This window comes from Anopheles arabiensis, chromosome 2, assembly GCF_016920715.1.
Source record: "Anopheles arabiensis isolate DONGOLA chromosome 2, AaraD3, whole genome shotgun sequence".
Taxonomy (NCBI): Eukaryota; Metazoa; Arthropoda; class Insecta; order Diptera; family Culicidae; genus Anopheles; species Anopheles arabiensis.
In genome coordinates, this window is record NC_053517.1 from 8,284,703 (window position 1) to 8,310,337 (window position 25,635).

Here is a 25,635-nt window from a genome sequence, read left to right on the forward strand (position 1 = left end):
ATTTTTTACATCTAATTTTTAGCAACGAAAATGAACAAAAAAACATAAAATAATATAAACATACAGAAGCAATAAAAACAAACAGCAGGAAAAAAAATCTCAAGTTTTCTATAATTGCTGCAATATTCTGGCATATCAAAAGCTCAATTGGAATAACCCAAGCTCAAACTCTTCTTTTCCATGCTATTTGCCATTCAGCACTAAGCATCAGCACTTCTCAAATCAAAAAAGCTATCGTTCAATCAATTTTTACAGCTTTTGATAATATCCCATCAACCAATTTCCTGCTGGGACGCAGCTCGGCCATACTACCATGTGGTCGTTTAACTAATAATCCCTACCGAAACGTGATGCTATAACGTTTCGTTCGATTCGATCCTCTTTATTAATGAACAGCAACCGAACCTACAAACAAGACATCAACAGCAACAACGAAAAATACAAAAGAGAATGGCGAGCCAATATTTCAGCATGATGGAAAAATTGCTCTTCTAATCCATTCACTGGCATTTCTCTCACCACTTACCGTATGCATTCTCGCAAAGATCGGAAAACGATAGTAAATTTAAAAACCCTATGCACAACGCCACGAAAGAGTAAGGCCTGTTTGATTGCTTCCGATTGATACAAAAAAAATATATTGGCAAATTTTCACCCCAACATTCGAGAGCCCTATACGCAATCAACTTCCGTACGTGACCATCTGGCGTGGAAACCCCTTACGAGCGTGCAAATGAACCACAGAAATCAGCACATGAAATGGTGTATTAATGTACTCCAATACGTTGGACGGCAAAGTACCCTCAGTCCGCGTTTGAAATAATGCTTGCATAAAATATAGAATGAGCTGGAACAAATCTCTTCTATGAGCAATTACGCTCACAAGCATTTATCTGCAGTTCCTGCAATACATAAATACTCTAGCGCATACTCATGCACCATTGCTGTGCTTCGGAACTGTTCGGAAAAATAACACAACCATTCGATAAATTCTGGATTTTTCTACAATAAAATTTTTAATTTTTGTTTGTATTTTCAATCAAATTGTACCCTGAATGAAGGGGTTTCAAGGTTTTTAATATATTCAATTGACCCATTTCTTCCAAAAGGAACAGTTGTCTTCTGAAAGATGTACAGCTCGAACGAGATTCATACTAAACAGATAATACAAAAAATCGTTTTCCTACAATACTACCAGCAAAAAAGCGAATGAAACGACATTTCAGACATCGTACGGCAAACAATATAGAAGTGTGTCCCTTTGTATCACTTCTACGCGCTTCTACGCCAATAACAAACCAAACTTCGACGAGCACAATTTCCACCGCAACATATTCGCAAACGGGCAAAGGACAAAAGTTTCTCTCACAATAGCAGCTACTTATATTGTTATTGAAATAGTTTTAATTCAGTTTCGTCCTGTCCTGCGTTTCTGCCGATTCCAACCACCTAACGCTACCAAAATTCGGAGCATTTTCAATGGGTGGTATATCTGTTCTTTTCTCTTTTGTTTCCTGCTGTTAAATCTATACCACATTATTTCGGGCAAGCACATTTGGTTCAATGTCGTGTCAACCACGAGCCGGAGGCGGGGAAGCAAACATTCCTGCTCAAACAATCAACCCTCACCCAGAGTTTATTTTGCACACCGTTTCCTTTGACTCAAAACCAGCTGTGCTTTAGTCGCTCAATATCGCTTTTGGGCAGAAGGGCAGCTAAAAAGGATAACCATTTCCTTCCGCACTCCTATCCGGCAACAAGCGCCGGGTGGTACCCTTCTCTCCCTTTCCTTTCAATAAAATCTAATTACACTAATTCGATCAGAGCTCAAAGCGTTCGAGGCTTCTGCTCTCTGTGGCGTATCCATTCTTTAAGCGCAAACACTTTCCTCCCACTCGTTCCCATTTTCTCTGCTGAGACAAGCACTGCTGACCTGAACATCAAACTATCGAAACGGCACCTACCAGCGTGAATGCACCATCATCCTTCGGCTTCCAGGAAACCATCAACATCAAATCAAGTCGCCTACATTGTGCGGGGAAAAGTTTGCATTCAACAGCGTACAACGACTTCGTAACATCTTTTATCCTTAGTCAGCGAACACACTGTCCGCTGGTCAATACTGTCCGGCTCCGGCCACTTAAGATGATTCGACGGAAAATTATGCCAGTGGTAATCATCTCCAAAAGTCCAATTTATTTCCGCACGCTCGTTTCATCGCTTGCCCGCCTTCCCCGGTCAGTGAGTGTTTAAATCGATCGTTTCTAGACCACTTCTTACGAAGCGAAAGTCAAAATGTGATGAAAGTGGTACAGGACATCCACAAGCAATGAATCCGTAAAATATTGATCGGAAAATGTCGTACCCAGCGCCGGTCCGGCCATGGTTGGCGATCCACCACGGGAGCCGAAGAGCTTGATGTTTATCCATAATCATAAATTTAGATGCGTGCCAAAAAATGGAGGGCATTTCAAGAGATCGAAAAATATTCCAGATGCGTATCAGTGGCGGGAATGGGTTCCTGCGTACGGTTATTTCCAATTCTACTTTATGCTTCGCGCTTATCATCACGCACAAATGAGCGTCGTACAAAAAAAGATGCATAAAATATGCCCATAAAGGGGCTTTCCAAAATAAGCACGCCCAGTTCCAAGGAAAAGAGCCTGAAGCTGCAGTGGGCTAGTTTCAATTACAAAGAGCTTTAGGGTTTCAAACTGTTTATGTTTAGTATAAAATGGGGTTTTACATGTTTCATTTCTCATATAATCGTATCAAATCGATAACAGTAACAATGTATGCCTAACAGACGATTTTGTAACAATAAATATTTGATAAAAGCAGTAAAAAGCGACGCACTTATTTGCGTTCACAATAGCACGTATCAACTGCAACAAGATATTCCACGAAATTCCATTCTTTAGCCAACATCTTCCACCGCAGAATCGCGAAGCTTTACCTTTTAATACCCTCATTTGTGGACTATTCTCCAGAAATGCAGGATTCTCTCCCACCCCGAGCACATGCAAAGCATTTGCGTGTCTATTTATTACAACTCAAACATACTGCATCTCCAAGGATACGAAACCAACGCACAGCAGTTGCGTCACAGCGCCTTGGGTTCCATTTGCACAACGGGCAAATAACATTCATCATACTTACTACTCGAACACCATGTACAGCATTCCTTCCGAGCTGTACGTTTCCAGCAGCTCCACGATGTGCGGATGTTTCAGCATGTGGCATATTGTGGCCTCCCGCTTCAGATCTGTAATGGACGAGACGAAGTAGACAGGCAGCATAAGTCTTCACAGTTCGAAGATTTCCACGAAAAACGACGCACAAAAACTTTTGTTATTTTCAGAAAAAAAAAATTAAGCACAGAAGCGGTAAATAAGAAAAACCAGCTATTTTAGATAAAGATAACAGAGAATTCCACCATCGTAAACATATCGCCTCTTTTGTGCGGTGCTGTTCTGCTCGGCAAGATAAAAAGGGATGTAACAGATAGAGTATCAGACAGCCTTAATTTCAGCCATGTTTGGCGTCGGTTCTGCAAATAAATTTGTGAAGCTTGTGATTTGTTTGTTCTGGATTGTACAGTCTTTTGATCTTGTCGGTGGTAAACAACAACTGAAAAGCAAAAACAAAAATACAACTTACATTCTGAATTTAAAAGCGGTACCATACTCTGCCTTTTTGCTATGCAGTAAAAAGCATTGACAAGGCTTGTCAGAAGCAAGTCACATTGAATAACCGTCACCATGAAAGTTTAGCTTCATTCCTTTCGGTTTTTTCTCCGTCATTTTTTGTTGATGATCTTAGGCTGTAGCTACACACGATTTTCCATTTTTCCGCAAGCATTAAATTTTGCAATAATATTCTATTTTCCCTTCTTGCTAAACAAATCAAATTGCTCGTTAACATTCACGCCATCAAAATGAAATTATGTTTTACACCATCATCGAACAAAAGCTAGCCCAGTTGAAACAAAAACCGAGCTACAGGTTTGATACGATAACAAACAATGTATACGCGTGCACCACGGGCAAAATAATCAAATGCCGTTCAACGGCTCGGGGCTCAAAATTGCTTCATTTCCATTCCAGCAATTCGACCACGGGAAGGAGGCGTGGCAACTAGATTCTCGATCGGCGACCTAATCCCACGGGCCGTTTAAATAGAGCGAGCAACAGCAGCTGCATCAGAAGCAGCTACAAACGTCAACCACCGGCGGCAGGACAAAGCCAACCAACAAGCCAAAAAGCTCTGAAAAATCAGCAACTCTACGTCGGCCTACGAAGCCAACACACGCCCTCGTAGGCCCCTTGTCAGGCACATACAAGCCAGAAGCAAATGCTAAAAATAGGGACCACACTTTACCAAAATATCATGGCATGTAATTCAGTGACGCGCTCGTAGATCTGCATATATAAGCTGGCATGAATTCCTAAGCAGGCAACCCTTAGCACAGCCTCTTGCATTGAGAGGGAAGCATATATAGCGATATAGAAGCCAGCTCTACAGTCAGCCTTACAGTGAAGGAATAAAATATTTCCCTATTCGTGTATAGGATCATTTATAATTTAATTGAAAATTTAAATATCATTAGTATTCTATCCATTAAAATAATCGTTTTTGTAAGACTATCGATCTATTTTATTACACGTTGTTTGATGTAAAATGATTTGTATGATAACATAAATGAAAACATATATAAGCTTTTGAATAAGCATGTACACCGTAATGAACTAACTGTTTATATAAATTCCGATTGAAATGACTGTTAAGCTACAACGCTAACCACTTTAATTAGTTATTCGCAACTAGTTCACTGGGGCCGTGTAACAAGTGAAACGCTTACAAGGAATGATAACTCTACCCTATTGACACTATTTATTATACCTCTTTGAACCCACACGATGAGCACACACTGTGCCCGCCGCCATAATACCGTGCATGTGTTCGAGTGAAGCACATGACCAACATACCGATGGAACTTTTGCATTCATTAGAACATGTAGTAGCAGCCAACCAGACCAAGCCATCATCAAACCAAAACTTCGCCATGACTTCACCTCGTCTTCGCAGGAGAGGTCATGTTGTAGTGGGATTCTTTCTCGTAGTGCTGGCACCCGTCGTATACCTTCCCCCACGCTCCATAACTTGGACGGAAATTGAATTCTTCTCATCACATGCACACACAAACACACACACACACAAGCACTCATACATACTATTTGGAATGGGAACCAAATGCCTCGTGTGAACGGTGACGAATGGTGTTGCAAGGGCTGTGCTGCTACCATGCTGCTGAGAAAACAATCTCCCCGTGGTATGCTACAAGCTACACGGCACAACACGTGTGCTTTACGGTTACTGCATGACTTCTGGCTCCATTTACAGAGTCAAATTATTTAGTCCACTTACACCGGTGGAGCTCGCGCTTTCACAAATCTACCCATCTGTGTTTGGGGCACAGGTATTGTGCCGTGAGCTTTAGGGTGAAAAATAACAGCCACAATTTTCGTCTGACAGCAGCAGTATTCGCAGCATCCTGTAGCTCCCATAACTTTGGTAACCATTAAATATTCAATTTTTAGTCAGGGTGTTTTTTTTTTCTCACATCCACATTATACATTATTGGAAATAATATTTGTTATTAGCGTGGTCCCTTCTTTTTTGTGAAGATGAAATGCTTCAACGAAAATGTACTAACCGCAGGCAATGGCAGGAAATGGGTTTATCGATCGAAGAAAAATATCTCCTTTGCTTTTTTTTATTGGGATGATTTTCAATCTTTAACCCGCTTTCGCAAGCCCCGCCATTTTTGCCGGAAATTCACTGAGTACCCATATAAAATTGAGAAATCAATCCGAATTACGCTCCCTTCGTGCCGACGTGCACTTTTCTCTCCTCTGGCCAAAAACTTAATAACTTGCGGCCCCGAACATAAATTTCACTTTCAGCAACGGGGATTTACAATAAAACTGAACAGCATAATTTATTCATAGCGGTATTTTTTATTCTTACGCTCTTGCTACGTTGTGGTTTGTTCTGATGAAAACTTTGGAGATGCAAAATATGCCAATCTATTGCGTGATTTACGTGCCCTTTATTTTTCAAATTGGAGCTGAACAAAACGAGATAACGCATGAACGTATTTCAGTCATCAAAACATACAGTAAACCAGCAAGAAGATTCTTTTATTAAAACAAAATTTACACTCCCACAAACCTTACTTTAATACAAAGATGTATGAACAATTCTTAAATTTACATCGGGCTATCGTTTCTTCCCATATAAATAAGTTTTTACAAAAGCAAACAATTCAAATGACACCTATTGCAAGCTGGACTGTAGCTCACATATTTTATTTCATTTTAGGTCCATTTTTCTTCACATATTGTTGAACAACAAGTCTTCTACAAACGATTTATGCGTTGCAAACAGTTCAGTTTTTGAACATTCAGTCCGTCAAAAGCGTGCTGTGGCTTCAACTCGGTAACGTTTTGGACAGATTTGTATTCCACGATATACATTTGCTTCATCTTGCTCCGATAAGAAACGACAAATTTAATAAACAACAAATTATTTTAGTTTTTCTCTTCCTGATTTTCAGGCTGTTCGTTCTTTTCTACATCTAGACAAAAGCGTGGCATAACAAACGCTCCTAAGAGAGCATAAAAAAGACACGACAAAAAACTATGCATCCACAGTCAACAGCAGACACACACACACACACACACACACACACACACACACACACACAAGCCGGTCGGCCTGCCGCTAATCGAAACGAACGGCAAGCCACAGTGCATAATCTATGATAATTGCTTTCGCTTTTCCAGCTCATCCTACAGCAAATTCTTCGCACAAAACGAATGCCTGTGCACAACACGCTCCACGAGCAGGTCCCAGCGGGCGGGTTTTTTTGTGTATTATTACCCTCCTCCCCTTTTCTCCCACCCACTCCTACTCATTGCATTGTTGTACTTTTGTCCGCCGCCCGGACACCTTCCCACCTCACAGTGACCATTGATATCAGATGAAGCAGGGGACTGATACCATGTAATGGGCAGGATTTCGAATATTTCAGATCTCTTTGACCAACGGCCCTGGTAAAACAAACAGGACTGGTGTCGGAACTGTGGTATACGGCAAACCACCACCACCAGGGCCAATAATGTCTTCGGTCGACTTGACTGTGTGGCAAGAATACTAATCAGCGGAATGGTAGGTTCGCCAACCATCCGGACTCGAGTAATTTTTCAACGTAATGAATTTCACGTCGATGGACATTCTTTACACTCCGTTCCGGCGGGAGGGTACAAGCGGTGGTACATGAAACGCAAAAATGAACAGCAAGGCTGTACAGCATTATTGAAAGTCTGCAGCAAATGAAACCGGTACGGCACAATGAAGCTAAAAGCATTTTATCGGCTAGAGCTATACATTGCTGTACATTCACCAAAGAGCATCAGAAAATTGTCTGCACAGGCTTACAACTACAGTATTTGGTCGTTGCTACAAAACACTCTGCTACGGTTGGTTTGGAAAAGCAGTTTTGTACATATATAAGCATAGATTTCCAGATTCCACCGAATCGCAAATTGAAACGTTTAACTTACAAACCGTCCCAAAGCGACCTCAAAGAGAAATTCTAATCGAGGCATGTAAAAATAAATTTCCCATCATCGCCGCCCTTAACCGAAAACAAAATACACACTCAGTCGTCAGCAGTACTTTATCAAATTATCTCCGAGCGTGATGGAGTCTGTCCGCAAGCTCCGACCACAAAGCACACAAAGATCGCTTCTTAGATTTTGGACGATTGGAAAACGACCGATCCGTATTGGGCTAATGTATAATGCAAGGCTTTTACTTCGCCACACGAATAAAACAGGGCGAAAGTTTGCCTGAGTGAATGCGAATCTTTCTTTGCGCTCGTGTGAGTCGATCACACATGGTAACCTCCTCTATCATCCGGTGCTTCTAGGAACCGACTAGGCATAAATTATTCATGTAGTTTTTCTTTCCTTCAGCGGCGTGCTGCCTGCTATGGTCGTTCCCCTTTTGCGTTCGGTTTGACATCCCGTGCTTGCCAATTCGAACTTTCTGTGATGGACAATCTTCGATTGTAACATTCTTTCTGCGTTGCCTTCCCACAGGCTCCTGGCTGCTGTAGAGCTAAACAATCAAATGTTCTCCCGACAACCAAGTGTCCTACACTGGTCGGTACATCACCACACTCTTTTCGTGCACAATAAATCATGCCCATGTTCCATTAATCTTTCCAAAGATAATTGGCTTCCCCTTTGCTGGTTTGTTTTAACGACGATGGCACCAAACCGACACAGGCAGTTGGTCCATTGTTGTAAGAGTTCCCAGTAAAGTGACAGCAAGCAAATCGCAAACGACGAAAGTATCCCACAAGCTTGCGCTCTTTCCCGTACACTCTTTCCAAAACTTTCCCGATAACCCTTGCGCAACTCACCCAAGCAACTGGTGACTTTTAGTGTCTGTCACCCCCATTCACCCGTACGCAAGTTTACGATGAATTTCGGGTACGATGGATGACATTTAACGGCAGGTCAAGCCATGCCTCTCCATAATACCTTGGCGATGTTCCATGAGAGTTCACACACAAATCAAACGAGATGGAACCGCCTCAACCGCTCACCCCATTCCCGCATCGGATTCCCACCCCGGCGTGCGGTGAACATAGTTCACTTCAATTAACATCGCACCAGCACCACACCGTCTTCTGCCCGCGGATGTCGCTCCAATCCGTCCCCAGTAGCAGCGCACGTGCGTTCATGGTGAATTCGTTCGGCATTCTCCAAATTCCAAAATGGCTCCCACGGCGTTCCAGCAAATGGTACCCGGACTGTGGCGGCGTCTGGCGTTTCATTGGTGCCGCACGAATGAATAATGATGACAACGGCAGTGACGACGTAATCAATCATCCACGGGCAGGCACACGGGCACCTCCACGTCGGTTCGTGCTCGGGCTGGCTACCGAGGTCCCTCTTCCAGACCATTTCCCGCCAAATTGAATTACGGAAGTTCCGTGCCCGAACAGCTTCAACCGTTTCACGCCACAATCTGACGCCTGCAAAAACCGATGAAGCCATCGAAAAGCCCTCCCGGGAAACGCAACGTGTTTCCGTTGTTACCGAGGCTAAACCCCTTTTTTCGGGAAAACAACACAATCCTATAAACTTTCCCCTCGACACCTGTTCGCTTCTGCGTGCCTGCGATTCGGGTGCTTTCCTTTCAAATAGGGAAACCAGTGAGTATTTCTTTGCTCCCTTCATACCCTGCGCGCACGTCATCTCGCGTGTGGTTTCACACCAAATCAGCAGCCAGTAAAATCACAAAACCACAAGCTTTTCACCGACTACCGCACCAAACTCCCTACGCACCTTGGTGCGCGTACGTACAGCAAATTATTAATTATACATATTCGTCAGCACCAGTCTGTCGGAACGGATCAACGTTGCTGCGAGTACCATCCACGGTGCCGTTTGCGAACTCCAGCAGGGCAACAGGGACGCACTTCACCGATTGAGCACCTTCCGACCCGTTTTCTTGGGCGGCTTCAAATGCGTACAGTAAGATGTAGGTGTATGTTTTGTGCAACGTTTCAAGCACTTCCGACCAATGTTACTGCGAGTTCGAAGCGTTCTCGCGCCTACAGTAAGCTCCCATTTCAATCGCAACTACACACCCGTTCTTCGAAAATGTCGAAAAGCACTGATGCATGAAAACATAATTTTAGCGTCGGCTGCGTGTAACTTTCCGAACGGAAAAGCGACTTTGCTTCTACTTATTTGCTTTACATTACCCACACATACACACACACCGACCGGACGGAAGTGCTCGGGAGACACTGCCTGGCAAGGAAACCGGTCGGATCCGCCGGCAGCAAGTTCTCGATGGTGCCGTAACGGCAAAGAGCCGCACGCATGGTTGACTTCTGCTGAAATATGGCCTGTGTCAGCAGGAAAAATGTACTGATGAGGAATGAAAAGTAATGAGGATGTGTATGTGGGTGTGGGTGTGTCGTAGTGTGTAAAAACGTACAACTTGACTGATGAAAAAGCCAATTTTCGAGAACGGTTTCCTCGGAGACCTAAAGAAGGTGCATGGGACGAGCAGCACAGAGCACGGTACCACTGCCAGAAATTAAAGCTAATCTTGTAGCAGCAGGCGCTTTTCAAGGTAAATAGTGTATTACAGTTTTTGCTCGAGTATGTATACCTTGCCTACTGTACTTACCGGATGTGCTGAGACCCGGACTGGCTGTAAATTTGGCAACGTCCACAATCTTGACTGCGAATTGCTGGTTCGACTCCCGATGGATGCATCGTCGAACTATTGAAAATGGACCTCTGTAATTAGAAACAATAGAAAACGTTATACAACAGTTGCAGTGATAGAACATCTAATAACATTTAGTTTAGCATGTAAACACACACATCACAATTACATATCGTATGCTATGTACAATTCATTGAATCAACATTGAATCTGCCTCTTTGTCAGCCTTCACCAGCATCTCCCATGTATAATACGCTTCATATAAACCACAAACGCACATCCATTCATTGAATGTTAATTTATGCACATAATAAAGCTAATGATATCAAATCAAATCAACTATGACAATTACTCTTGACTATGCACGTTCCGCTAGCAGCTCGCGTTGTCGGTACTGCGGTAGAAAGCATAATCATCGCTACCGAGTGCTCTAACGCGCAGTGACGACCAGCAAACAGAACCACGAGGAATCACATTAATTACCTCATCATACCGCCGTCGGTTGAAACACGCAGAATAATTTGCATGATTTTTTTGCACTGCTTACTCACTCAAACCTTAAAGCCACTGTATTCTTAATGCTGCAAATTATGCTCATTTTTACACCGGTTATATTTTTGCGAGTAGAAACACTACAAGCATGCGTAGAAACATGTTGCACTGAAGTAAATAACTTACTTATATTTTAATGGTACAATCATACTCTGCTCTAGCAGGTTTGTTCATACACAGGCTTGAATAAAAATGTTGAAAAATTTGACATCTCTTATGCTGCCTAGCCTTGTTTCTTTACACTTTCGTATGATATTTTTACCCCTGTTGATACACATATACAAGTTTAAATATAAATTATACATTCCCTACGCGCTGCCATAGCATCCTACTCCACAGGATTAAAGACAACCTTACAAAATACACTCAATGCGCTCCCTGCCGACAGACTGGTTCAGCTGCACACCATTCCGTTAGGAATAATATATGATTAGCACCTAATTTTCCCGTTCAATACTTTCATCTGCACTCGCAAAAGTGCCGGAAAGTAAATTGTATTTGGCGAGGATACGTTCCAGTGCCACTTCTTTGCCACCGTCTCTCCGCTAGCGAGTTGGAAAATTAGATGTTTCTTCACACAACAGAACGCACCCCATATCAATATCGGTTCGCTCGCGCTACGCTAGCATAATTCGATTGAAACACAAACGTACCCGTCTTCCATTATTACACTCACTTACCCCATACGCTCGAGCAAAAGCACACAAGCATTATGCTACAAAAAATTTGCAATTCTCGCTTGGTTTAAGGATACTGCCCGCTTTATTATTCATACAGCCTTTGTACGTGCAGCGTAGAGCGTCGTGTAGGTAGGGTGATGGTTGTACATTTTCTGAGTATGCTACGGAAACAATTACGGTACATGGAAATGCAAAATCAAATCGAAACGCAAACAAATCGCGTATCATCAAATAAGCTAAACTTGGAAAGTAACGACCCTTTGGGAGGATTGATGATTACACACCTTAAATGCAATAAAAAGTGAACGTGATCGTACTAATGAGACTGCCCATTTACGGCCCAGCCAATTAGTCCTGCTGCCACAATTCGCAGCCACAATACCAAAACCCGCGCCCACTCACACGCACCACATGGGAGCTGTTTACTTTTTCATGACTGCCTTCCTTTTTTACCCATCTCAGTTCATCAACCCGGAGGGAAGCTGCGCAACCGTAATGAACATCGCCCCTTTTACTAATTCAGTTAGCAAAATTAACCACTACACTCTACCTATGCCATTCAAAGTGAAGCTCTGCGAACGTACGGCAACAGGGAAAAGCTTACTAGACACCATGCACACACTCATGCCCTTCTGCTCGTACTCTCTTTATCTGCCTTCATCGGTGAGAAAATTACCTTTTCTTGCAAACGTGATAACAAGAGACGCGGTTCCTAATTATCGTCTGCTGCTTAGTACCGTGAACCGAAAAAATAATGCATTCTAATTTGTATAATGGGACGATGTTACACACGTTCCTCGTAGGTGCACTAGAATTCTTTGGTGTTTCGCAGTCGACATGGGAGCACTTCAAAAGATTTATTTCTAAAGCTACTACTTCCTTTTCATGAAGAATTAATACACTAATTGCCCGCGTACTACAACTATTCTTTCCCTATTCTGCTGGCTGCAACAATTTAGTCTCAGGGTACTACCATTTCGCAACCTGTCACTAAAATATTTCAACAGATAGAGGTTCTGAGAGTCGCGCAGAATAATTGCTACCCGGAACATACGAAAAAAAAACAACTCTCAAACAGGCTAACGTGCAAATAACAAACATCGAAACAACAGATTCAGCATCATTACATTTCACATTCCCGACCATCCAGGCTCATGATTCGATAATGAACAAACGAGCATCCCTGAACGAACCCCCAAGAGTGCCCCAGATGAACGACCGACAGAAAGAATCCGCTGTACATCCCGCGAACGTAACAGCCAACGTAGCGAGCTGCTTCTTTGCAATGGCTTACGGCAAACAAGGGATTCGCGTACAGCGGATTCCAGCCATAATTAACAACCAGGTAAATATATCGCTGGTCCATCCGCCGTCCGACTGGCTGTATGCACAATAAACAGCCAAATTTACGGTAGATGAGCAAATGGTCGAATTTTACGGCACTGTCAAACGGATATTATATTCCACAGGCCTAGCATGTGCCCGAGTGGATTATTAATAATCGCTAATGGTTCGCTTGTTCGGCGAACTGACACAATCCCTACAAGGGAATTCAACACGTTCAGCAACTAAGTGCAAATACTCCGGCGGCTGCATCCACTCAGCTTGATGATGACGAAACGCATCACATATACTCATTTCACCCCGCATGGTGGTGTACTCATCTGTAACAAACGTTTTATTAATTAGTTCCGTAACATTCACATCGCTTCATCGTATACACAACGGATGGAATTGATGTTGGATTTGTCGCAACCAACCGTCCATGTGAACAAGACAGATAGCTGCAAATGTACGGTAGCAAGATGTTGTGGTGTAATACATTCGTAAACAAAACAACTTGAGAAGAACAAACATTGCGCTTCTTCTATAAACATTACAGCACGATGACTCCCATTGTATGAAATGAGTTAGAGCCATGGGCAGAGAGGATTTGTTTTACATCAAAAGCTTAAAACGGTACGGCTCGAGATGATTGAGGTTCTCCATCGATTGCTACACTGCATAACGATGATGCATCGCTATCGAACCAATAACGGCAGCTCTTTACAAGTTACATCACAACGAGCCGGAAACCGCTAACAATCAGCAAATGGCTCGTCTCGGAAATGCTTTCAACGATACCGCTTTGTTCCGGTAATTGGATCGGTAAACTTTCCCTCAAAACCCGGCATTTATGATGTCCACGTACTCGTCAAACAACTGGGTTCACAAAAAGTAGCTATTGGAGTATGTATTCTGAGCACAAGCTGTACCCAAACAACAAACTAAACCAACTATTGTTTCAACTGAAATACTTTGCTGCAATCGTGTACCCGCGCTAGGGAGGGTCAATAAAAACTGCAAACCAAACTCCACCATCAATACGCATTGCCCAATTTCGCTATCAACAGTAATCTGTGTGAACTTCAACCACGCAGTGTACACTTAAATCCCAAAACCTTCATCATGGCCAATGTTTGGACATGCTGTTTGCAAAAGGTACACACTCGGACACGCTCATAACCTCCCCTGGGACATTTCCACACTGGGACTTCATTTTAATCCTTTCGAAGCTAGCGGAAAAACTATTCTCCTCACCCCGCACATCAATTCAGACGGTCCCGCTCGCATGGTCCGAGGATATCGACCATAGTTTTGGCACTTTTCGTTTTTCGTCGAACGGTAAGCTAAAACTTGCTGTCAACCGAGGCAACTCACAGGGCCATCGCGATGCAGGTAAAACCTGTCTCGGCTAATTAGTTTTGTGACAGGTTATGAATATCAAATGCTTACAGCACTGTATAAATCACCAATGAATAATTAAAAACTTCTGCCTAAGCTCTTCGAATATTTATCTTCCATTAAAACGAGAGATTTTCCATTTACGAAATCGACCCGTACCGTCCAACCGGGAGAAGCACCAGATATACACGTGGATTGACACACTGCCGCTGGTCGAACCGGGTGAAGCCCGACACACCTCAACCAGTTGTCTGGGATAGTCAGGTAATGAAGATAGATGATACAATAACATCTCCATCGTCTGCGGCAACGAGACCAGGCGAAATACTGTCCGTAGGCTTCTACGAGTGCGTGGTGAAGCGCTTGTGAAAAACAGGAAGGTTTATAGCATAGTTTAAGATGGGGTGGTATCGACCAATCTGTTACCCTTCTTCATTATGCCTCACCGTCTAGAGCATAAGGCTTTTTAAACAGGTTGTCCATTTAATCAATCATTTATCATTTGTGATCAGCAGTGTGCACGTAAGCCGGACGCAGTGGTAGTTCGTAATTTAGTATTAATCACCACCACCAACATGAGCATCTGCGCCAGTATGGACAGTAGGGACATCCAAAGAATGATGTTTAAAAATTATGCCATACAAAGTATTATCTAAGCGGGCAGTTTATCAATTCCTCTGCTGCTGTACATCATATGTGGTCCAAATCTTGATTAAATGACACTAATTTTTCGAGCGAAGTTAATTCATATAACAAACTCCCATTCCAATTGTTGCATTTCGTTGTCTAGCTCAAATGAGGATAGCTTTATTGAGGATTCACAAAAACAAAACTTCAAAAACGTTACACATAATTGTATTCAATTATTTACCCTTGAAAACTGGCCAAATCAGGCAAAATATCTTCAAACGTAAAGCACATGACGTGAAAAAAACACTCCGAGAGGATTAGCCTTACTTCCACTTCACTGAGCACTACCACTTCGATAACATTCGTATTGAATTACGCCTTGAAAATGATGCTCATGTATGAAAAATTTACAATCCAATACGGAAGCATAATCCTACTTCTTCTTCCAGCTGTCGACTGCGCTCGGTGAAAGGTGATAGACTTTTTGCACCTTTTTTATACACCAAATCCCATTACCAATAAATAGAAATGAAAACACAACACGGGCGGGGAAATAGAAACGATTTTACCGACGCAAACACCTTCAGGATCACACAAGCATCGAGCAGCATGCAACGAAAAAACGCACACTCGTATGTCGTATGTTAGAAGAACGTCCCAAAATCACATCCCGCATCATACATTTTGTTTTCACTTCCCTCCCACTTCACCGATGGTCTAGCTTTCAGCCGAAGAGTCGAAGCAGAAAATAGAACACATGAAAAGCACGCAAATCAATGTAATCTCTTTAGTCCCCGAACGAGTTGGAAACGTTCAGCAGTGAACCTTATACTTGTCGTCAAAGACAGAAATTGGTCCCGGGGTTATCAGCTTCTCCAGTCGGTTCGGCAGAGTAGTAGACACACTTTAACCGATCGACCGGGGACACTTTCCGGGGACGGCCGGATATACACACACACACTTGTATTTGGAGAAGATTTGAGTCTCTCTTCGATCTCTTGTCTGTTCCCACTAAATTTATTGCTATTATTGGTAACGTTTGTTCTACAGGCTTAAGCCTAACCATGCAGAGAATTGGCAGGCTAGTGTCTTGGTAAAGGCAAGCTTCTCATGGAGTAGCTCTGTTCATATAATTTTGTTACTGATGATACACAGTCAGTGTTACCTTGTCGCCATTGGAACTAAAACTGTCTGTCTACCTGCCATTTACCCCATCCACATCTCTCTTCCCAACTCCTTATGACAAGGATCCATAGTTTCAGCCAAAGATAACCTCACAACTTTTTTGCAGTCAGAACAAAAAAAGGGAAGATTCGCTCACATCAAAGTAAAACCCCTGAGCTGGTACAGACAGACGAACGGTACGACCGGGGACCTCTTGTTTATGCCTTTCTTAATGTTTTTGTCCAAGTGACATTAATTTGATAGAGAGGCAAAGCGGTTTTACGCGCAGCAAAAGCCAAAGCCCCGAGGCCAGGACTGTCATTACACAAGCAACAAACCTCCGCCCTCTCTCTCTCTCTCGTTTCTGTAGGCCACAATAAGAATACAGTCCATGGGAGCGTGTGCAAACACGGCCAAACAGCAAACGGGCGTGGGTAAAGCAGATGCGACCGGTGGATAAATACCGAGAACCAACTCCTGAATAAGCAACAACCTACCGTCCACTTGAACTCACACACACGGTGGTTGCGTTGATGATGAGAGAGCGAAAAGAAAGACCCAACTTTCGGTAGAAGCGCACGGTGATACCTAACGATGATGGTAAAGACGGATAAAGGACGTATGCGATGCAACGTTTACAAATGTCCATTTTTCATAAACCTGAGCTTTTCCCGTCAACGGATGCTTAGCACCAGACGACACACTAGAGCACCATGCTTCCGTCGCTCATTTGCCCTGCTTCCTTGCTCCTTTCATATCCATTTTCTCGTGAGCCATCATGTATCGCGCATGCAAAAGCAACCAACCCGAGGCAGCAAAGCTGCTACCTGTATGTGTGTGCATAAGCTTTTTTGTAGCGCTTCTTGTTCACTTTTCACTGCCAGCTGCATTTCCGATTTCGGAGCAAGCGAGGAGCGACGCGATGGCATCATTTGATGATTATGTTTGCGTTCGTTTAATAAAATGTGGTTCATTGTAGAAAAGTCACACACACACATACTGTTCTCGCCCATGTTGTCGGTACTTATGCCGCATTAGGTTCTGCGTTGCCATTTTGCATTACTCGCCAAAACCTTTTTCCATGTTGTTCACATTATTTCCGCCTTCTATCAACAAGCTACCTACCACTATACGGTGATCAGTTGCCTGTTCATTGTCGTGTAAATTTTCCCTGACTACAGTGTAGCGTAAAATTCTTCCTCAAACCCGACCTATATTATCGCGTACACGACCCAGACCCAATGCCTTGCTGTTCCATGACGGTGGACGGAGAGTATTTCTAGACCTTACAGTTTATTGCTTGTCTACGGTAAGAAGCTTCGGATGCGTTCTAGTACCAAGTAACCAAGTAACCGCTTGTCGAAATAGGTCCTTACAATTCATGCTTCAAATGTCGGTTCAAGCTTTCGAGTTATACGTGACTCGCCTACAAGCCCCCTTCAAGGCTGGCTCGGATGAACATCCTAATACATAGTTAAATGGAATGTTGACTTGTGTGAAGCAGCATTCTCCAACGATACCACGATACCAGTGATACCAGTGACGTTTGATTAAAGTAACAGATTGCTGACGGTTCAAATCGAAAGCTCGCGAGCGATATCTCGAGTGTGCCTCTTCAAACAGGCTACACCATCGTCTATGTGATCAAATTCACTTACATTTCATCTTCAGCGTAACATTAACTTAAATGGCAACCGTTCATTTCGGTACCGTACACGGCATGAATATAATAAAAATAACTCCACACCTGCCAATATTCTGCTTTCTTCGCTTACGTTTCAAAATCAGCGACGTCACATGTCGCATGTAAACGACAATATAAAAACAGCTCCGCGAATGAAACATGCCTGTACCTTGATGGAAAATAAAACAAATATTTATTATTCATTTTGCTTTCATCCGGCTATTGATACGCCATCTGTTTGTAAGTGTGTCTGCGTACCCAACAAACTTAAAACATAAACAAGAGGCCAAAATGTTTGCAGTGAAGCAAACATTCTCTAAGGCAACCTGTACAACCTCTACCTACCATTAGCCGTGCACCGTCTTCTAGCCGATTTTTGCAATCAACGATGCGTGAGAAACAAATTTAACTGCCTAACCTAGTCCAATTAACCTCCGCGGCTCGTATTTATTTAATAGCCCCTCACTTCATAGCCCCATGCGTTCCTTGGCAGCATCTTCGAGAGAACGAATAGGCGACAGTGGCAAAGTCAGAAGCAACATATTAAGTTATCTCATCGCCAGAAGAAAAAAAACTCACCCCTCCAAGTGCCGCGCGAATATGGAACACACCACCAACCTTCACACACACACACATGATGATGGCGCGCTGTTGAAAACATCCGTGCTGCCGGGAATTTTGAGACCGACTTTTTGCCTCAACAAGCGCTCCGGGTAACGAGCTTCGGGAGTTTTCTCATCCGCCATCATCCACACCGTGGCAACGGTTTCCAATTTATTATTCCTACCATCCAGCGCTGCACCCGCGCTTGCACGTAGCGTCCATGCATTGTCAGCGGTATCTCACCGGAAGAGCCAAACATACACACACACACACACGTACACGTAGACTGAAAGGTGTGTTGTTGCATGCAAGGGCCACATGAGTGTGTGGTAAAGATCATGACACAAACTGAACAAAAAAAAGGCAAGCTAGGTAATACTGCAAGCTTCAAGATAGTCGCCGCATAACGACTATCCCGGTTGGCAGCACCCTCCGGCAATGACTTCATCAATTTTACCAAGCAGCAAGCAGCAGCAGTTTAGTATTAAAACGTGTCCCCTGCTCGCGCTCACCCCTTTCGCGTGTGTAATCTACCTATTTAACACGTTGCTGGCTGCTCGAGTGGCATCGATTTTGTCACGTTTCATTATAGCCTCATTGGGGTGTGCTCAGTCTGACATGTACGTAATCTATCCAACGTGGATTAGATCTTAATCGATATTTCATCGATGGAAGATGAAGTACGTGATAGGCAAGTAATGATAACGAACGACATTAGGGGCAGATTGCAAAAGCAGAAATAAACTATGCCTCAAATGTTAGCAAGTCCAAATTAGAGGAATTATTGTATGCTAGTAGCACACTGTACAAATATCATTCAGTTTAAAGAGACAGTAAAGGTTAGTAATTAAATACGCTTTAGTGTTAAACTTTGCACCCATTAAAACGTACGAAACTAAATCACTGTTTCAAGCAATATGAAGGACACATTTACTCACGTCTGCCAACGATAAGGGTAAAACCGCTATGCCATCAATAAACTAAAAGACAAAACCATGTTCAAGTTTAATCACGGACACGTGCGTTCAGAGCAATGTAATTATTTGCTAGACACATTTTGATGAGTATTACTTTAGACCTAAGCATCAGGATCAAAGTTACGCTCGTGATATTGTTTAGCTTCCTTGTTTTATGCCGTTTGTATCTACATTCATCTTTCCCCATATTCCCACTGGCTGTTAATGTACAAAGTTTGCGACCCAGCGGGAAGAGAAATTGTTTCTCATTAATTTATCTTAAAAAACTGAGATTACACCATTAACGCGGCAAAGTGAGCTCCTCTGTGCTTTTAACACAAAAGCCAACGAAATCATCGCTGACCCTTATAAACGCTTGCCGCGGCCCACTCTGCTGTCGATCCTTGACATTTAACGGTCCTGGGAGCCAGAGACTCTTGTTAGCGCTGGTTAATTGTGCTGACGTGTCTTTTCAACACAATCCTGTATCCAATAATCGTTCCCGGTCCTTTTTTCACGTTTTTATCATTTGTTTTAGGATTTTTGTGTTTCACTCATTGCGCGTATCTCGACCTCGACTTACAAACTACATTTAATTTGATAAGATATACTAAATATATTACAAACAAAATGTTATCTACTGCTGACGACTTTAAAAGAAATATGTATATATGTTTGCAAATAAAACTCTTCATGATTGATGAGTCATATCTACAACCTAAAATTGAATACGTCTAAATAATGATTCACGTTACATATACCCAAACCTAACACTTCATTCATAATCTTTATCTGCTAAAGTGAGGGATACATACTGAAGCCAACGACACGACAGTATCAACAACAACGGCAACAAAAACTCATCAATTTCTCTATATCCCCTGTCAAAGTTTGTGAAAAGCGTAGCACCAGACAATAATGGTAGCCGCCCTCGCCACCATGTCCACTAAAAAGGTGCCACATAAAGCATGTAGTTAATGGCTTCGCGATTTTTCAAACACTCTCACTTTCGCTTCCTATACACCACAATCCGTCGCTAAACGGGCCACCAAAAACTAGATCCCTGCCTGCACGACAGCAAAAAACTTTTCACCATTTATGGCTTCCGTTTTGTGCCGTCTGACCAACTGTTTCTACCCGGTGCCGAAGCGTCACCGATGCCACCAACATTTCATATTTCCCACGACAGTAAAGGTCAAATCGTATGGGGCCATGCCTACCAACCACGGTTCTCAGCATGTTAGTGATACCGCCAATAATGCGTACGTTACTGGAGGGAGACGAGGGGATCCGACAAGGCCTGCGGGCTAGAACAACACTTTAGAGCAACAAAGAGAAGAAAAATGCCTCCCTTTGGAACACAGCTAACGAGGCAGGACGCCGAGCGTTAGGGTTTAAGCCTTTCGAGGGGGTTTCTCCGCCAGACGAATGAGGTTGATAGGTGCTAAAAATCCTGAAATATTGTTATTGTTCTTCATCGAACTTTATTCTTGTCTTCCTTCAACACGTAAACTTGTCTTTAGGCGGCACACACACACACACACACACACACACACACATGAGACAATCCGGAATCTTTTGCTTCTTGGGGAATAGGTAGTAACGAACGTACCCTTCAGCACCCATTACGAAAGCATGCTTCGTTGCGGTTTTGTGTAGGCAACTTACACCACAATACCTTTCCGAATGTTTGCGTGCGAGTGCGTTCTTCCGGACCTGTTATGAGGTGCTTTACCGACTAAGTATCGCCCGTTATGGCACACCGGCACTCTCCTTTCTTCTGAGCCGTATCCAAACCGAGCAGGGTTGAATCTAATCTTTTGAATTTCACTCTTCTAACAAGAGTGCTTACAACAATAACCGGACGCTTGGGCGTCCCTTCTAGAGGAAAATATATAAAACAACAGCGTGTTCTTGCAAATGTACTAAAGCAAGAAGAGTTGTGAGCGATCTTCAACATTCAAAATAGGAGTTCCAGGGAAATTATCTCATGCGAGAAACTGTGTTCGGTTCAAAACCCTTATTTAACTTTCTAGATTCAAGCGCCTCTTCCCACCTGCTACTGTCCACACCGATCCAAAAGCGTAGCCATCAAGCTGCACTTATTAAGTGTCAACCGCAGCCCCCAACCAATGCCTGCGCAGTGGACCATCATTCTATCCTCCATCAGAAAACTTTTGACGTAACGAACCAGAGCTCGATTTGTTAGTCCGATGAGCGTCTCGTTCATTAATGCTGCCAGCCCCACTGACAACTCCTTTGATTCTCTTTGACAAATACCATCCACTCAATTTGATGCTACGTTACCGATCGCTTCCATTTTGTGCTTACCTCTATCCCCCTCTTTCGGTTCGGCGTTTGAGGGCGGCTTGTGACCGTGGCCATCATCAATTCACCTCCACAAACGATCATTCCAGTGGGCGGGCTTTTGCAGCTGTTATCCCAATTTACCTCCTGCCGGGGTGTGTGCCGTAGTGATGGAACTTCACCCAGTGCAATTGCTGCAGCTAGTGGAGCATCGTGATGGGATGAATCTTGGATCAAGTGTTGTCTTCCGAAAACCGGTAGCCAAAAGCCGGGAAGCAAACCGGGATGCAGTAAATTAATTTCTGCTGCACAATCTTCGCTCTCCAGCGGGCCACGGAAATAACAGGACAAGTGCCTATTATGTCACTCAATTTCGGTTGCAGCTGTAGGCAGCGCATATGGAAGTACTTTAATTTTGAGTTGCCAAGGTGCTATGCATCAAGCTCCGACATCCTACAATATTGGACGATGGCTGAGTTAGTCCAAAATTTAGAACGGAAGATAACATCTCTTTCACCCATTTCTGACCGTCCAAACAAAATTCATCGAAATAAATAAATACAATTTAAATATTAATAGAATTCAAGATTCTTCATGACAATGAATATTCTCCTGAAGAAAAAAGAACCTGAACGTAACCCAACTTCGATAGCATCATAATTAAATCCATATTTTTTACATACAATTTCATTGAAAATTAATGTATACAAACAAGTACGATAACTTATCATTGAACAATGAAATGGACAAGAAGACAAATGTTTCGCATTCTGTCAGAACATTTACAACCACCCTTTGTTTTACACAGACGCGTCACACGGGAAAAAGCAAAGAAAAAGTACGTCAACGCTATCAAAAGGCTCACGGCCGGAAAAGCAGGAAAATCCCTCGGCTAATGACAGTGATCTACGTATGCATGCACCGGACGGGAGCTTCACGAATGAACGAACCGCGATTCGAGCCGTTCCGGGCAGCGGCTGTGCATTCACTTTATCGTTGGCACCCGCGGGTGTATGTGTGCTTGTTTGAGTGAGTGTGTGAAAAAATAGCAATACATAGCACGCCAGCTCCCTTGCACGGTGATGATCAGGGAGTGGGCCGCGAAACACGACCCAATCCACCAAGCTTCAGCCAACAGCCATTGTCACAGTGATTCCGTGTCCGACCGGTGCTTGGTGCCGTTTCGATAAGAAGCTTGCGGGGACCCGGACAGCACGAATCATGCCGTATTGGCAACTCAGCCAACCGTCGATGCCACAGGGCCAATCTCGTTTGTCTTGCTGTTGCCAATGCCAATGCTGCTGCTGATACTACTACTACTACTACTACTACTACTACTACTAGCATCATCATCTTCTCTCTGCTTCTACTGCTGGCGTTATTTCGCTGCTTTTGTGTCCCAAGCTTCCTGTGACACTGCAGCCAGGCTCATAATTACCGTAAAATTGTCCCTCTTTTTTTTGTTTGCTTGCATGCTTGCACCAGAGTACCGTGTCATCGCCGCAGTGTCAGCAACTATGTTTTGCATTGTTTGGCCGTTTCTCACCCAAACTTTACTGAATGTAGCGGTAGAGCGCCACGGAATGAGAGTCCTCAATCAGTGCTTTTTTATATTTTTTGCGTTTTTTTACAGACGACAGACATTGCTTGGGTCGAAACCCACTAGGACGAATCAATAAAAGATAACATTATGGGTAAGTAAGCATTTCTAGCTATAAAGTAGTAGCATGAACCGGACACGCATAAATATAGAGATCTTAGAACCCACATAATTGAATTTATTATACAAACACAATAATCTCTTTTAAAAGCTTCAAGATTCAAAACCATGAAAAATCGCCCTCAGCAAGTCCTAAAGAAGTTTTAATTATTTTGGGTAAGGAACATAATTAAATCATCATACTGCATTCCATTTCTTTCCCGAAAGCCACTAATCCCGAGTTAAATTTGGTAGGATTGTCCGTCGACCTTCATATACTCATTTCAATATGATGACGGTCAACTCACACGATGAAATGATAACCAATCAAATTCTATTCAGATTTGGTTGAGTTTCATAACGATTTTATACCATTGTACTCTAGTCGACGCAATGTAAAACATAAAAATTAAATGACGACTGAAAATAATCATTCACAAACTTGGCCGATTGTGTTGAATAGAGCTCATTATAAACAAAACTACTAGATACTAGTAGCAAAACGATTCTAGTTAAGTAATAAGCTACCAAACACAGCCAATCCGTAATTCAATATTTCCTTTCATTAACTTATTTATCTGTTTCATTCGGACAATTTTAAGATTTTATGTCTAAACCTCTGCACAAAAACCATCCTTTTAACCCACCTGTACGAAGCCAAATCGCACATAAAACAGAACAATTTACATGCTTTATTATAGCGAAACCCGTTGTTAACCACAATTTCATAAAATGAACACTAAAACGCTGAAGCCTAATGGATGCAAAGGGTGCCAAAATCTTCACCCCCAAAGCCACCATCCACAAAACATACGGATTGGACACAGACTTTTATAGCCCAGGCCCACACGCAGGTAAGAGTCGCGAGAACACCTTCGTTATCGCGCACATTACAAACACTTTTTAAGCCACTTCAATTAACTTCAGCATGAGAGCGGTATCTTGAAAAAGCATATCCAGGCGCGCCTTTAACATGGAAAAGGCAGACAAACCCAGGAAAAGAAGGAAGACAAACGAACGACAAAAAACCCTGAACCTAGCAGGGGTATTGCACCACTGCTCGCAAACTCCACTGGCAACCTTTGGCACTCTAACTTCCGGGGACTGTGGGGACCATCGTTGTGTTTTAACCCTCAATCAACCCTCACTTCACTTTCACTCATAAAGCCCGTAAAATGATACCCGCCATAAAAGTGAACGGTAAAACGATAAACGGTGCAGATGGTGCGGCGACCGAGAAAGGGAAGAACGCGACCCCCATCCCCATACAACCCGCCCTCAGTGGAAAATGATTTTACCGCTACAGCGACGATCATCCTTTAATTTGTGTGCTGCCAAAACCCTTCACACCCGGCTCGCTCGGTGCGCGTTAAACGGTTGCAAACAAAAAGCTCCAACACAGCACAATCGGGCGGAAAAGTTTACTTTTGATCACTTTCAGAAAGAAAGATCAGCAAGAAAGGAAGCACGAGAAACTCCATTCGCACAAACGAAGCTATGACAAAATATAGTATATCACTCGCGGGGTTTCAAACAGATGCGTGTAAGAGTCCCGGGTAAGAGCACAGCAACAAAAGGATCTAAACATGACAGCTACCCACGTTCACCAAGCAGTGCAGAGCACCACGGGAAAAGGTGTCAAATGGATTAAACCTGAGTGGAAATTGGAACCCTTTACATTTTGATAACTGTTTCGTTTATTTATATCGCACAAATCTCCCCGTGCGCTGTTTGGCATGTTTTCCAGTCTCAACAGTTTCTAAATTTATCCTTCCTCGCAACACTTCCAACCGTTGGACGTCACCTCAAAATCATATCACGTCAAGATGCCAGTGCAAAGACGTACAACCGTTCTCTCAGCCCCCCAGAGAGAAAGAAAAGGAAGAGCAGCAGCGAGCCCGAAAAGCTCACCGGTGCCAAATCATTCGCTTCAACACGGCGTACGATGAAGAACATAAATCTAGCCCGACCCCAAGTAAGATGATAGCATTGCGAAAGCAACAGCAACAAAAACGGGAAAACCGCCGCGCACACAACACGACAGACGGAGAAAACACTCTAGAATACATGCATAAACAGGCAACGCGCTTGAAAAAAAGGGGTTCACACAAAGTTTAACGTTTGTTACCCGAGACCCACCCAGCAGTCGTAACATCTTCCCGTGCCGCTCGGGATGCCCCGTTTTGGATGAATATTTTCCACACCAATGTGCCCGGTTAATGGCGGATGAAATGGACAAAGAAAAGACGCATAGTTCCGCATTCCGGTTTAGGGGCGAGTCTTTGCAAATAGAGAAAGGACAATTTCTTTCAT

General features: G+C 43.2%; 1 protein-coding gene across 16 annotated transcripts in view; it reads right to left on the bottom strand.

Annotated features, from left to right (window-relative positions):
- LOC120900882 (peripheral plasma membrane protein CASK) overlaps positions 1-25,635 on the bottom strand; it is a 197,608-nt gene that overhangs the window by 157,542 nt on the left and 14,431 nt on the right. For all 16 annotated transcript variants that reach the window (XM_040308493.1, XM_040308570.1, XM_040308586.1 and 13 more), the window contains exons 3-4: positions 10,282-10,394; positions 3,160-3,265 (exon numbers count right to left, since the gene is read on the bottom strand). In XM_040308493.1, coding sequence (XP_040164427.1) covers positions 3,160-3,265; positions 10,282-10,394 — 219 coding nt within the window. The remainder of the gene's footprint in view (positions 1-3,159; positions 3,266-10,281; positions 10,395-25,635) is intronic.